At 34.7% G+C, this 14824-nt stretch overlaps 1 protein-coding gene across 11 annotated transcripts; it reads right to left on the reverse strand.

The window, feature by feature from the left end:
• Positions 1-237: 237 nt before the first annotated feature.
• On the reverse strand, positions 238-14624 carry LOC114288883 (meiotic drive suppressor JIEYAO). 11 transcript variants are annotated; one of them, XM_082899045.1, is made up of 11 exons: positions 14509-14624; positions 14325-14379; positions 13825-14237; positions 13622-13703; positions 13078-13465; positions 10672-10766; positions 10467-10489; positions 10224-10312; positions 2588-2844; positions 2382-2450; positions 238-561 (listed from the first exon to the last, which is right to left on the reverse strand). In XM_082899045.1, the coding sequence occupies exons 2-5, from the start codon at positions 14340-14342 to the stop codon at positions 13259-13261; spliced, it is 720 nt and encodes a 239-aa protein (XP_082755171.1). In that variant the 5' UTR covers positions 14343-14379; positions 14509-14624; the 3' UTR covers positions 238-561; positions 2382-2450; positions 2588-2844; positions 10224-10312; positions 10467-10489; positions 10672-10766; positions 13078-13258. The 11 variants fall into 11 exon arrangements, with proteins under 11 accessions (XP_082755171.1, XP_082755172.1, XP_082755170.1 ...); XM_082899046.1 differs by having other exon boundaries at positions 14325-14389; positions 14509-14598; XM_082899044.1 differs by having other exon boundaries at positions 14325-14408; positions 14509-14582.
• Between the last annotated feature and the right edge of the window lie 200 nt (positions 14625-14824).

The raw sequence follows: 14824 nt of genomic DNA on the forward strand, positions 1-14824 counted from the left end.
CCCCAGTTTAGTTTATTCATGAATCATTTAAATTAGTAACAAAATTTCAGACAAGAAAAAAGGTTGTGCACAACCTAATAATCAATTTCAATTTATTAAAATATAATTATGGCCTATCATATAATTCATAGTCTTCGATAAAATAAAATAAAAACCAATTAAAACTGTAAATCAATTCAATATTTAATTACTAGTAGAGATATGAAGCATGAATAGTCACTATATCAAGATACAAAGTGATAACAAATTGTATCGATATTAGAAGTAATAATTGATAGAAATCAGATAATTGTGAAATCTTTCAAATCATTGGCACTTCCTAAGCAGACTAACCTAAACCCAACAAAAACAAACCATTCCCAACACAACTTGACCTCAAACAAAACATCCTCTAACAATAATGTTGATCACATATCATAAAAAATCAAATTTGTATCCAAAATTAATCTAATCAATAAGTTCCCCAATAATAAAGAAAGATAAATATGGTACGATCAAGCTTCCAAGTTCTAACAACACTTCCTGCTAGAATCATTAATATGTTTGTTATCCAAATCCCACCTGCAATTTGCAATAGAAAAATAAGCAATTTAGTTTCATGATGAAAAAAGAAAAACTTAACTTTAAAGTAAGGGATAGCACACATGCTGCAAATTCTCAACAATCAAGTTGCATGCTCCGAGAACCAACATGTAATAAATACACACGAAAATTTTATGCTGAGAATGACATAAAACCTGACATTATAGTCTCCTATAGCAATAGCAACAACATCCTACTTGGGCAATTTGACTGCATCAGTTCCAAAGTAGACCAAAAATTATAGACTCGATTACTAACTTTATGCCCAACACCTCTACCGGTGCAAATCCAATGCCTCAACTCAACCATAAAATATCCACCAGTAAAATACCAGAAGAATCATAGAATATCCAAGAATTTAAATTCATTGAGACATGAACTGAGGACAAAAGCAAGTGCGGTTAATAAATAATCTAGTGAATTCATGGATCATTCAAGTTGAACTGATGTATCCAGTAAGAATTTAGCTCGTAGGTGCAAATCCAGAACCTTTATGCCCAACACCTCTACCGGTGCAAATCCAATGCCTCAACTCAACCATAGAATATCCACCAATAAACTACCAGAAAAATCACCGAATATCCAAGAATTTAAATTCATTGAGACAAGAACTGAGGACAAAAGCAAGTGCGTTTAATAAATAATCTAGTGAATTCATGGATTATTTAAGTTGAAATGATGTCTCCAATAAGAATTTAGCTCGTAGGTGTGGTTAATAATACGAATTCATGGATCTGCTAAAACAGAAGGAAAAATAATATTGATATTCATAAGATAAAGCTTCCCTTTGGAATTTTACCACACGGAAAAAATCATATACATAAGTTTCCTTAATTTTGGCTTAGTATCAAATGCATGTCCTTTTATCATGGATGTTAATCTCTAAGTTACATATCAATTTTTTCTTTTAATCATTTTTTGTAAAAGAACTAAAGCAAAAGTTCATTTTCATCCACATAAATTCATGACTCTTGCAAAATCAATGTGTTGAATCACATTGCATTAAAGTTCATGACCCAACAATTATAGAATTTGGTGGAGATCATAACTCATTCATTACATTGAAGCCCCAATTAAATTAGCAAAGTAAAAGAATCCAATTCAATTGACAAACATTCAGCACATGAAATTGACTAAGATACAAAAATACATTCAAAAGAACCCATTAAGAAATAGACTTGGTTTGGATTTATTCATGTATATATAAATATTGTCTAGAATTACTTTTATTCTTGTATTAGTCCTTATTTTTGTTTTCTGTTCATGTGTCATTCATGTTATTTTTATGTATATCACAATTTAATTTACTTATGCTCCATGTTTGTATCCATTCTTGTTTGTTCATCATCTGAAAACAGGAATATTATCGCGAATTGTTTCGAGTCGTGGAGTTCAAACCTAGTCTCAACCCTTTAGTGGAATAAATATAAGTGATTTCGAGCACCAAATATGCCTTATTTGTAAGTGTCAATTAATTACTTTTTATCTTTTTCAAATCAAATAGAGCTTGCAATAAAAATTTCTCCAATGGAGAAGATCAGTCGCCTTGAAAAGGCAATTAATCAGTTGAGTGGGGTATGATGTAGTCGATTTTGAGAATCTCTCTATACCCCGGAATTAGGCTCTGTATGATTTTAAGTGGCCATAGATAAGTATACTAGACCAAATGCATAACAAAATAATATAAAAAGAGGTTTTTGTTTACGTTTGACATGACATTCTTAGTGTTCAGGGTAACTACACATCGAAACATATATTTTTAATTACGAAACTTGTCAAAACTAAACTGCGTAATATACCTGTCACCTCTTCAGCATTTGAGAATCCCATATATTGCTCAATCAAAAGTTGTGATCCTTTGTAAGGCTCTGGTCAATTTAGTAAAACATTTATATACATCATCAAACTATTGCAAAGCTAGAACCATGAATTGCAAAAATTACGTTGGAACTTCGTTAATTATAAATACAAAATAAGAAAGAGAAAGTTAGAGCAACATTCATACCTCAAGTATAGTAGATAATCAAATCATAAACGCCTTATCCCAAGCTTAATGGCAATCACAACGGGAGTCCATCGTTGGCATGATAATTTTTTTCGCATATATCGGTTTCTTGGTTTGGTTGTTTTCTTTACCTGAGCTTCCACAAAGGTGGTAGACTGAGAACCCAAGGGTGCTCGCATTGTATGGAACGATCGAGTCAGTAACGGCAAAGTCGGTGAACCATGTTGAACGCCAGTATGAACAATAATTGACTTTTGCTAGAACAAGAAACAAGGAAAACATCACAAATCAAGAGAAGAAGATATGCAGCGCGTGCGTACGCACACACACAAAAAAGGAAAAGATAAAGAAGGAAAGGAAAGGGAGATATTGGCAAAACGCAGAATGAGATTGGGAGGGGAGGAGTTTTGGGGTTCAGGGGAGATCGGAAAAGGGTGCTGGAAAATGGAAGCATCCAGTAAAAGTGAATAAATGGCATTAACAGTATGGTTTGAATGCCCAACCTTAATTTGGCACATGTTGGATGCCATAGGGACGATGTGGGATCTTGACTAAATATGGGCTAGAGCATATATGAATTTATGGGCTTAGAGCAATCTCCATTAAAGATACATTTAACACACGTATTTCATTAATTGTATTCATCCATTGTCAAGCTCATTCCATATCATATTTCTCTAGGGGCATCTATGCTTAGGGTCATTCATCACACAGCAGATTCATTCCATCTTGACTGCTAGGGAATATCAATAGACTTTGCGTTAAACACATCCTTGTAAAACCTACAGATTGATGCAAGTAAAAGCGATGCAAAATATAAGAAGCTCAAGGACATTAGCATGATTTCAAATAAAAATTTATGGAATCTTATATAATTATGTTTCTAGTATTATTAGAGTCTTATTTTATGATTATTTTTATATTTTCTATGATTTTTAGGTTAGGGGTATTTTGATAATTTTTATATACTAACATGAGCTGTAGGGGTCTCCCATGGTTTGACAATTCTGCAGTTTTATGTAAAGCCATGTCATGTTTATAATTTAATAGAATTGATATTTTATAGAATTTTCAGAACTTCGATGCTTCTTTATACATTGTGTGATGCAATCAAACCCTAGGTGTGATGCCTAAAGGGTTCTAGGAGTGATTCCTAGACCTATCTCCTTCCTTTCTTTCTTTCTTAAATTTCAACCCTTTTACAGCCCCAGAACAGCCTCTTACAGTGCTGTCCTGCATCAGTTTGGTATCAAAGCTTAAGGTTTCACCATTATGTTCTCACCAAGTGGGGGATCCTATGTGCCACCATATGTTATACCCCATAACAAAGAAGTTCCAGATTTTAAAGGAAGGGATGATCCTATGGTGATCCCTAATTGGCTTTGTTTCAATTGAGGAATATTTTGATTGCTATGATTGGACAGATGATCGAAAAGCGAGATTTGCTACGATGAAACTTGTAGGTTTGGCACAACTATGGTGGTATCATGTTGAAGAACATATAAGAAGATTGGAATTGTCACCAATAAACACATGGCAAGAGATGAAAACTAAGGCCTCGTTTGGCAAGTGGCTGTTTTAGCCTAAAAGCCGAAAAGTTACTAAAAAAACCAAAAAGCCAACAACTTATACCAAAAAGTCAAAAATTTTCTTTTCTCTCTACTTTTTGCACATCTTTTCGTAAAAAACCAAAAAGTCATCCCAAACATACTAATTTTTTTTACCTCATATTTTAGCCAAAAAGCCAAAAAGTTACTAAAATAGCATATTCCCAAACGAGAAGTTTCAAGAGAAGTATATGCCTTCAAATAATCTTGTTGAGTCACATGAGCAACTTGTTAATTCAAAACATGGCAACACATTGTTTGAAGAGTACATGCAAAGACTTGAGGCACGTGACACTCAAAATCAAGTTGTGGTTGAATCATGTCAAAAACTTTTATCTAGTCTTAAGTTGACTTAAGAAGTCTCCTAGGTCTATATAAAGCATGTAATGCTTCTAATTTAATAGAATCAATATTTTAGAGAATTTGAAGAGCTTTGAAGCTTTCTTATAGATTGTGTGATGCAATCGAACCCTAGGGGTGATACCTAACGGATTCTAGGAGTGATTTCTAGACCCATCTTCTTTTCTTCTCTTTTCTTTCTTTTCTTTTTTGAATTATTTTCTTCTTTTCTGTTTCAGTTTACTGTTCACAAGATACTATTCACAGCTCCTAAATAGCCTCTATTTTGATCTTTTTCACCCAGTTTATCAATCCTAAACCTAGTTCATTTCATTTATTAATTGAACTCATAAATTTCCTATTGATTTTCAGCTTTAAGAAGCCATAAAAACCCACAGAAATTCAGTTTTAAAGTCCTTAGAGCGCTGTCCGTAATTGTCCTGCATCAGTTTGGTACTAAAACCTAAGATTTTACCATGATTTTTTCACATTGTGGGAGATCCTCTACAAGTGGATTGACTTGGGAAGAGGGTAAAGCGCTTCTTAGAGAAAAAAATTCATCTAAAGGATCTTCAAGATGATTTTCTTGATCGGTTGTATGTTCCTGAGCAAGGTGATATGCATTTGATTGATTATGCAAGAAAATTCAAGAAATTATTTATCAAGTGTGGAGTAGTAGAAAGTCAACTGATGACTATTGCTCGTTTCAAAAGTGGATTGAGATATGGAATCAAATAAGAGATGTCTCATGTATATATGGAAGATCTCAAAGATGCTATTGCAATGGCAACACAATTTGAATTTTTTTGTATAACTTAAAAAGAAACCTACAATTTTGAAGCTTGTGCAGACTGCAAAGGCTGTCCAGCAAGACCAACCAACAAAAACTCCAAAACAAAGGGTTAAAGTGCAACAGAAAGATGCTGAAAATTCATAGCAAGATGCACCACGCAGTTGAAGTTTCAAAGCAAGGAATATGTTTAAAATCTGCCTAACAAGAATAATGGACAGATTATGAATGATACGAAGCCACTAATTGAAGCCCATGTATTTATAATTATTTTATGTTTTCTAAGATTTTAAGGCCACGAATATTTTGGTAAACTCATAATTTTCTAGACATGGGTTATTGTTTTGGTAATAGAAATGAGACTGGAGAGAGTATTTTAGATTTTGTGTGCGCTTCTGACCTGGTGGTGGCCATTACTATGTATAAGAAGAGAGGGGAGCATTTGATAACATGTAAAAGTGGGTCAATTTGGAGCCAAATAGATTAATTTCTAGTAAAAAAAGTGAACCGTCTAAAATGTAGCGACTGTAAGGTGATTCCTGGAGAAAGCCTGACGTCTCAACATAGGATTTTGGTACTAGATTTATACTTTAAAGGGCAATACCAAGCTAGGAAATATAGTGGGTGTCATAGGATGAGATGGTGAGACTAAATGGGGATAAATTAGAAATATTTACAAAGAGAATAAACAAAGAAGATACTTGGGACTTGGAAGATGATGCTAACACTATATGGAACTCGATGACCAATTGTATGAGGAGAATTTTAAAGGAAGTCCTTGGAGAGTCGAAAGGAAAGTGACCCAACTCTAAGGAAATTTGGTGGTGGAGGGAGGATGTTCAAGTGGTAATAAAGACGAAAAATAGTGCTTTAAAAAGTGGCAGAAAGATAGAACTGAGGAAAACCTTAAGAGTTACAAATTGGCTAATATGGAGGTCAAAAAAATAGTGAGAGAGACTAAGGTAAAAACTTATGATGATCTATACACTGAACTAGTTAGTAAGGAGGAAGAGAAAAGAATATACAAACTAGCTAAAATAAGAGAGAAAAACAACAAATTTTAATCAAGTTAAGTACATCAAGAGTGAGGATTCTAAGGTGTTGGTGAAGGATGAAGAGATTAAGGAGAGGTGAAAGAACTATTTTGAGAAGTTGAATGAGGAACATGGAGGAATGTCAAAAGGGGAGGAAGTGGCCAGTAATAAAGAAAACCATGACTACAGGTTCTATCGCAGGATTAGGAACTTTGAAGTGGAGTTTGCACTTAAGATGAAATTGAATAAGGCTTTAGCACCCGATGATATCTCTATTGAAACTTGGAAATGTTTGGGTAAGAAAAGGGTTGCTTGGTTGACTAAGTTATTTAGTAAGATTTTGTTGACTAGGAAAATGCTAGAGGAGTAGAGGAAAAGTATTTTAGTGTTGATTTATAAGAATAAAGGAGATGTCTAGAATTGCAACAATTATAGAAGAATCAAGCTAACGTGTCATATAATGAAAGTGTAGGTGAGAGTGATGGAATGTCGATTACGAGATATAACAGAGGTGTCAGATAATCAATTTGGATCTATACCTGGTAGGTCAATAATAGAAGCAATCTATCTTTTGAAGAGAGTAATGAAAAAGTATAAAGAAAAGAAAAGAGACATTACTATGGTTTTTATCGATCTTGAGAGAGCATATGATAAAGTGCCTCGAGATATAATCTGGTGGGTGTTAGAGAAGAAATGGGTGACAAAAGGTTGCATTAATGTGATTAGGGACATGTATAAAGTTCTGGTGACCACTATTAGATCGCCTGCTGGAGAGATAAGTGAATTTTCAATTACTGTAGGGTTACACCAAGGATCAACCTTAAGTCCTTATCTTTTTGCTTTAGTCATAGATGAGTTGACGAGAAATATTTTGAATGATGTGCCATGGTGTCTGTTTTTTGCAGATGATATTGTGTTAGTTGATGAGACTAGAGGAGTTAACACTAAATTGGAGACTTTGAGAGAATCACTTGAATCTAAAAGATTTAAGATAAGCAAAACTAAGACAGAGTACACGGAGTATAATTTCAGTAACAGTAACAATGGAAGCAGAGGAGAAGTGAAGATTGAGAACCAAGAACTACTTAAAAGTGAACATTTTCGTTATTTATGATCAATTATCACAATGGTTGGGGAGATTAGAGTAGATGTGGTCCATAGAATTAAGGTGAGGTGGCTTAAGTGGAGAAGTGCATCTCGGGTACTGTACGATAAATGAGTACCCACTAGACTAAAAGGAAAGTTCTATAGAATGACTATTAGACTAGCAATGTTGTATGGGACAAAATGTTGGGCAACTAAAAAACAACACCCAAATAAGATGAGTATTGTTGAGATGAGGACGCTAAGGTGGATGTGTGACAAGACTAGAAAAGATAGAGTTATGAATGAGTATATTCATGAATGGGCAGGAGTAGCACCAACAGAAGATAAGCTGAGAGAGAATAGATTGATTTGATTTCGTCATGCACAACGGACACCAACAGAGACAGTAGTGAAGAGATGCGATACAATGATAATAGAGGGAAGTGTTAGGAGAAGGGACAAACCTAGATTGACGTGGGCTAGTATATTAAATAGAGATATGAATCTCCTTAATTTGACTAATCAAATGGCTTTTGATAGAGTCGAGTGGAGAAGAGGGATTCATGTAGCCGACCCCATTTGATGAGACTTGAGACTTGGTTTGATTTGGGTTATCTGGGTCACCCATGGGTCGTCTCGCGGGTAAAGTTGTTTAATTAGTTTTGGTTTATATACCTTATTTAGTCTTAGATGGGTTTTTTAAAATTAAAGATTTATTAGTTTCCTTTTTTAGTTCTAGTTGGTTTAGGAAGTTTCCTAGTTCTATATAAAGTCATGTAATACCTATAATTTAGTAAAGTTGATATTTTAGAGATTCAGAGCTTTGAAGCTTTCTTATGGATTGTGTTTATGTGATGCAATCAAACCTTAGATGTGATGCCTAAAGGATTCTAGGAGTGATTCCTAGACCCTAGACATATCTTCTTCTCCTCCTTTCATTCTCTCTTAAATTTCAGCATTTTCACAGCCTCAGAACAGCCCCTAACAGCCTGTCCTGCATCAAATACTCGGTTACAACTATTATTTACTCTCCAAAACAGCCCCTGATCTCTTGTATTCCTGTCACCCTTACCAAAGTAGCCATCCTACATCAGGGATTTTCAAGGGTGAGGAATTGGAATGGGAGAGACTATTTGGGGTGAGGGAAGTGCCAAAAATTGAGAGAGAGAGAGAGAGTAGTGCAAATGCTTCACATGGTGCATGAACAATGACTTAAGAGGCTGCCATCAAGCAAAGGTATAAGACAAGAACTGCATGTCTTCACATAACTAAGAAGTAGTAGGTCTATTTACAGGTCAGCTTCTGTAAGGTTCACCCTTGAAACCACCAAAAGATTTTGGCATAAATTTTCAGTTGGTTCCAACATGGTCTCAACTTTTCCCTCCCACCACAGCAACACATATATATAGATCATGACCAAAATATTTATATATATATATATAATATATAGAAAGATCTGCATAACTACAAGATATATATACACTCATACAACATATATTGGTTCCAACGTGGTCTCAACTTTGCCCTCCCACCGCAGCAACATAAATATATATAAATCATGACCAAAATATTTATATATATAAAGATCTGCATGACTACAAGATATATATACACTCATACAACATATATAGACAAAAATAAAAAAGGAAATGGAAGGGAGATATTGGTGAAAACGAAGAGAGTTCAGTGAGGGGAGAAATAAGGGGTGAGGGGCAACAAAAATCCAAAGGGGTGAGGGGAGTGACAAGTTCTGAGAGAACAAAACAAGATTTTATTTCCACTCAAAGAACTGAAAGAGAAAGAGTTCCCCTCCAAAACATGGGAAAGGGCAATTTATCAAGACATCTAGCTCACAATAAAGTTAGGGTCTGATGGAAATGACAAAAGGGGAGAGAGAGAGAGAGATCATTATAGCATTCAATTCAATCTATATCCCAATGAGAGAGATGATGATAACCCTTAAGGGTAGTCATCTCTCAACAACCAATGGGATTGTGAGATGCTATGAAGCATGCTTCTTTGAATTTACTCTTTCTTGAGTTTCTTATACCCTGCATCATGTGTACTTCAAAAAAATGCCATACCCATACCCAGTATATATTGGGTACTAATACTTTGCAAGGTACTTCACATGCATATCGGGCATTCAACACATGAACCCACATTAGTACCTAGTATATACCTAAGTCATGCCTCAACTAGAATAGTACTTTCTTATATACATAGATGAAGTTGGCTGGATGGGACTTTTTCTATATTAGCATGTTTCTAGAATTAAGCTTAGGTTTGTAGGTTCTTTAATGTAATACCATAAAACTCCAATTTGTACCATACTTTTGACATTAAGGAGGTTTGCATTTGGTTTTCTGACTGTGATATATAATGCAATATAAAATACTTTTACATATAGTGCATTATAAATAAGACTTCTTTTTTTTTTTCAAACGTACCCCAATTGTCCCCGTACCCTACGTCCTTTAAGTTTTTCCATGTTATGTACCCATATAATACTTGTACCAGCACCCATATACAAGTTTTATGGGCGCTCTTTATCCGTTGGACATAACATGTAATTTCACGGACCAATAAGGTTTTACCATAAATAAAAACATAGGTTTTCGATGTTGTATTTGTCTAAGACTCGAGATCTGTGCCACATCAAAAGATCATACATTATAAGCAATCTAAACAAGTTAATTGTTACAGACAAATTCAGAATTGCTCCAAAAACTTTCCTCACCAGGGTAAAAAATTAACAAATAAAGAGGTAATCTTCTCACCTTTGCATTGTCATTCACTTTCCCGTCTCGCAACTTCCTCGTTACCAGTGCCCTGGTATTAGTTGCATACTTTGTAGGTTGTATATATCCTTCCAAAATATACACATAAATAAATAAATACCACGCATAAAACAAGTGTAACAACATTTTTTTTTTTTCTTTTTTTGTGATTTACTTCCTCTTCCTTTTCCTTGATATATGGTACACTTAAAAACTGTTAAAAGGCAAGAGTCAGCCACTCACCTAAATGCCTCTCGGGTCTTGACCTTTCTCAATTAGCCAGTATCATGCCCACAAAACAAAACATTCATCAATACTAATAATGGTAAGTATTTGGAGAAGTGGAGTTCAATTAATTAATAACATTTTTCCATCAACCAAAGAATGAAAGACAATATGAAACAAATATCCAGAAAGGTGGTATGAAAAGAATGTCAAAATCCCAGACCAGAGCTTGCTCAAATTAACGCCTTTGTACTTTGGCAGTAACCTTGCTCCCTGGAGCAGCCAAGAAAAATCTACAGCCACCTGCTCTTCTGCCATCTGTCACGGAACACCAAATAAATTGAAAAGAATTGAGTGCTCTAAGAAGGGAAAACAACAAGGATACAACAAGATGGGAACAGTTACATATGTTGTGAAGAATCCTACAATGAAAGAACGAAAAAGAAAGAAATATAAAAACACAAATCAGGATGATGCATATTAAAAAATAATGTGAAAAATACAAAAATTCAGCAATCCTACTTACAATCCTACCGCGATCCCATACGATCCTACTTGCGATCCTGCTATAGCACTGATCCTACACCGATTTGGATTGTTTTGACAATTTAGGATCGTAGGGTCGTATGATCCTACGATCTGGATCGTGATTTTAATAACCATGGACCAAACACAACAAAAGGAAAAAGAAATAAATAAATAAGTCATGCACGCCTTTCGACGAACCAACACATTTGACTTGACCCCTCTTTTCATGTGGCATGAATATCTTATGTTTTGGGGTCATGAATCATCGAGGTCTGTAATGACCATATATCGTTTTTCCCATAATGTCATTTGCCCACAAATTGCCAAAATAGACCAATTCATACAAAGGAGTAGCCACCTAATTTTATGGGGAACTAGACAACCATTTAACTCCACTTAATTTAGGTCACTAATCTGTCACAATCAAATAACTTGGTTCGGGAGTTTAGGTACGAAAAAGGAAGGTCATTAATTTGAATGCACCTCTTGCACAACCAATTGATTTGCCTCTACTAATTCCTTTTCATCAGATTTATTTTCTTATTTGATTTCACATACTCAATTTAATTCACCTGATCCTTTAAACTAACTTACCATATAGCAAAAGGTAATATCACTTATTTTGGAAATTTTCCATACTTCTCATGATTTTTTTCCCAAAAATAATTTTAGGAAACTTTCCGTTTTTCTAAAACAAATAGTTTTCAAAGAAGTAAGAAAAAAATCCAACTTAGGCAATATTACTCAAAACACTCGAAACAAACATGGATATAGCAAGTAAGGCATCCAAACATGTTATTTGAATTAAAAGACAATGCAAACACAAGCAATCTAAAAAAAAGGAGGGAAGATGACTGTTGGCATACAAATTTCAACCAAATTTATGTTCAAATTTCAAATACGGTCAATCAATCAATGACACGTATAGAGCCTACGAAAGGAATGTTGTATCTCAACGACGTTATTCAAGATACTCAAACGACACGTGGAGCCTACAAGACTTGAAGTACAATATGCTCAACCAAATGATGACACTCGTGGAGCCTACAACAAGGATGAAATCCAAAAAATCAATACGGTTAATCAGATATGATTACGCCTAAATTCAAACGGTGTTATCATACAATTTGAAATTCAAAATGAAGATAAGATGCTCTTATCACATAGATGACCCTCTATAAATATGAGGACCATCACATCAAAGGAAGGAGGAGAAATCAAAAGATCAGAAATCAAGAGAAAAGAAGATCAAAGGATCAAAAATCAGATACTAGAGAGAGAAAGAAATCAGAAGTCGAAAAAGTCTTCACACGGAAGAAGAAGAGAAACCAAGAGAACTTGAGAGCCTACATTGCAAACATCTGATACAATGGCAAGTGATAGGTAAAGGGTTCCAAACCCAACAGTTGTATCTTGTACCTAAGGGTTCTAAATCCTTATAATTTCAATAAAACAATTCTTTTCCTTAAATTGTCTTCTGCTAATTTTTTAACCTTCGTTAATCGGACGTTTAGTTTTAATTAAAATGTGTAATTAATGATTTGTAATATAGATCAGAAAAAGGAGCCTAATATCAAATAATCAACACAGTTTAAACTAAAAACCAAATAGTGGACATTTGTAACACAAATTCCGAAATGTGTTGAACACTTCATGTTTCGAAATTTGTGTCTACAATGACTCACTGCCGTTCCTCAGCTCAGTACACAATATACATGACCTAAAGCATGGATTTTAATGCAAAAATATATAATATGAACCTAAGGGCTCGGTAGACATCTAAACATGGGATATATGCATAGAATCATGATTTTAAACAAATAAAGCATCTAAAAACAAAGAAACGCAGCAAGATAGATGAATAAACAGCGAGTATCCAGGCCCATATGCATGAATATACAAGTTATGCAACCTAAACGAATGATACAATGCAAATAAACAATAAAAGAAAACAACGATAAAATCTAATGATAAAATTTATGGTTGTTAGTGGATTTCCATGCAACGCAATCAACAGTGATTAACTAGGCATTTGATTGTTCTTTGTAATTCCCAAGTATCATTAACTCTTTATGATGCTAGAAACACAAGGAGTACTTACACCCTCATCTTGTTGCTGCCGAAGCCGAATATATGTTTCGATAGTGTCACCCGCCATCTCAAAAATGTCAAGCAGCTCTACGGTAGACATAAATGCCATCTTCTTCTCCTTGCAGTCCCGAATCAATTTTTTTTCATTGCAGAATGTAAATTTGGACTCCTCATAAGTTAGTGCTGCCAACTTACGATATACATTGGCGGATCGACATGCCTCCATTCGATGTAGAACCATCTCCAATCTGATACAAGATTGGAGCCACCTTTTCCCTAGCAGTCACTAGAAGAGCAGCAAGCTCTACAACTTTTCCCTCCTTTGCATATTGACAAATTTCTAACTCAGCCTCTTTGGTGTTCAATACAAGCAGCCTGATACCTTTTGTCTCATCTTTCTGCAGGAAATTTTAAATCTAAAAATCAGCAAGCTTCATAACATATATATATATTCTAATCAACGCCATCACAATGTTTGTGAACTAGTACAAAGATAAAATCAACTATTCAAATTATTAGAGAGACGCAGAGACAGAGACATACAGAGAGAGAACCTTACTGAACCTGCTGCACAGGAGTACAAGCATCTCAAAGAGAGGTCTGCTAGGATTCCAGCCTTCATAAAATATATTGTGGCTGCAAAAAGAAATGTGAGCAAATCTATATTATATTAAATGTGCTCCTCCTAAGAAAGGTAACTGAAAAAATACGAATGGAGATGAGTAAACAATTAAAAACATCGATCATAGTTCCATACGCTAACGACTGAAGAGCTGCATTCAGCGGCAGCTTGCCTTCTAAGCTTGCATTATTTGGACCAAGACCATAACACCTGTGATCCAATGGAGCTCCATGGTGAATAAATAACTCAATCAAGGCACCATCACAAGTTTCAGCCAAGGAATGCATCACCGGCAACCCGAGAGAGAGAGTGCAGTAGAAATCCATGGTCTGACCCGTCTCTCCTCCAAGCAATGCGGTGGCACATTTAATGGCTCCGAATTGGAAAATCCAGTCCAAGTGCTGCGGCAAGACCACGGGATGTCTATCCCAATAGCGATTAATTCTGGACACAAATTTTTCATTGTCATCATCCAGGATTATGTCCTGAAATTTGTAGTCATCTTCTAGACAGAAGGCAAGCTCTGAATCAGAATTATCGCTGCAACTCTGACAATGTGGAAACAATTGAAAGACAGACCACAAAATATTTCAATACATTTGTTTAAAAACGAAATTCAAATGAAGAGCGCATACCTCATCATCTGAATCCATCAACACTTGCTAAAATTCAAGTTATCTTCACAAACACCTGTGCTTCACTAAAGGACTTATCAAAACCTTCCTACCAGACCAATAACGATTTTAAAGAAGAGAAAGATGAAACCACAAAATGTGATGTTCAGAAGAGAAATAATCTGAGCAAAATGGAAACACCAACCTTCGACATAGTCGATCAATTTTCCAAATAAACTTTACAGAGACGGCAAGCAAGGGCGGAACTTTAAAATTGGGCCTATAAGCCATTTTTACTCCTTAGGTATTTGATTTTGGGATGAATTATTTTTGTAATTTTAAAAAAATTTATTAAAAAATATGTAAAAAATAGAAAGATAATATGTGATTCTAAAAATATAATAGCCAATTAATATAATCTTTTTTGTTTTTTTGACTATTTTAGTTTGGCTAAAAAAATTATATTTGAAATCATAGTTTATTTTTTTACTTGATTTGATAATTATGAGAAGAAAAAAAAA

This window comes from Camellia sinensis, chromosome 12, assembly GCF_055761805.1.
Source record: "Camellia sinensis isolate YWXY chromosome 12, ASM5576180v1, whole genome shotgun sequence".
NCBI classification, from domain to species: Eukaryota; Viridiplantae; Streptophyta; class Magnoliopsida; order Ericales; family Theaceae; genus Camellia; species Camellia sinensis.

What these genes read in the sequence shown, in the direction of transcription:
- LOC114288883 (XM_082899045.1), bottom strand. An exon ending in GCAGCTCTTCAGTCGTTAGC is followed by an intron (nt 13,704 to 13,824) that starts GTATGGAACTAT and finishes TTCTTTTTGCAG; the next exon opens with CCACAATATATTTTATGAAG. An exon ending in TGTGCAGCAGGTTCAGTAAG is followed by an intron (nt 13,466 to 13,621) that starts GTTCTCTCTCTG and finishes AATTTCCTGCAG; the next exon opens with AAAGATGAGACAAAAGGTAT.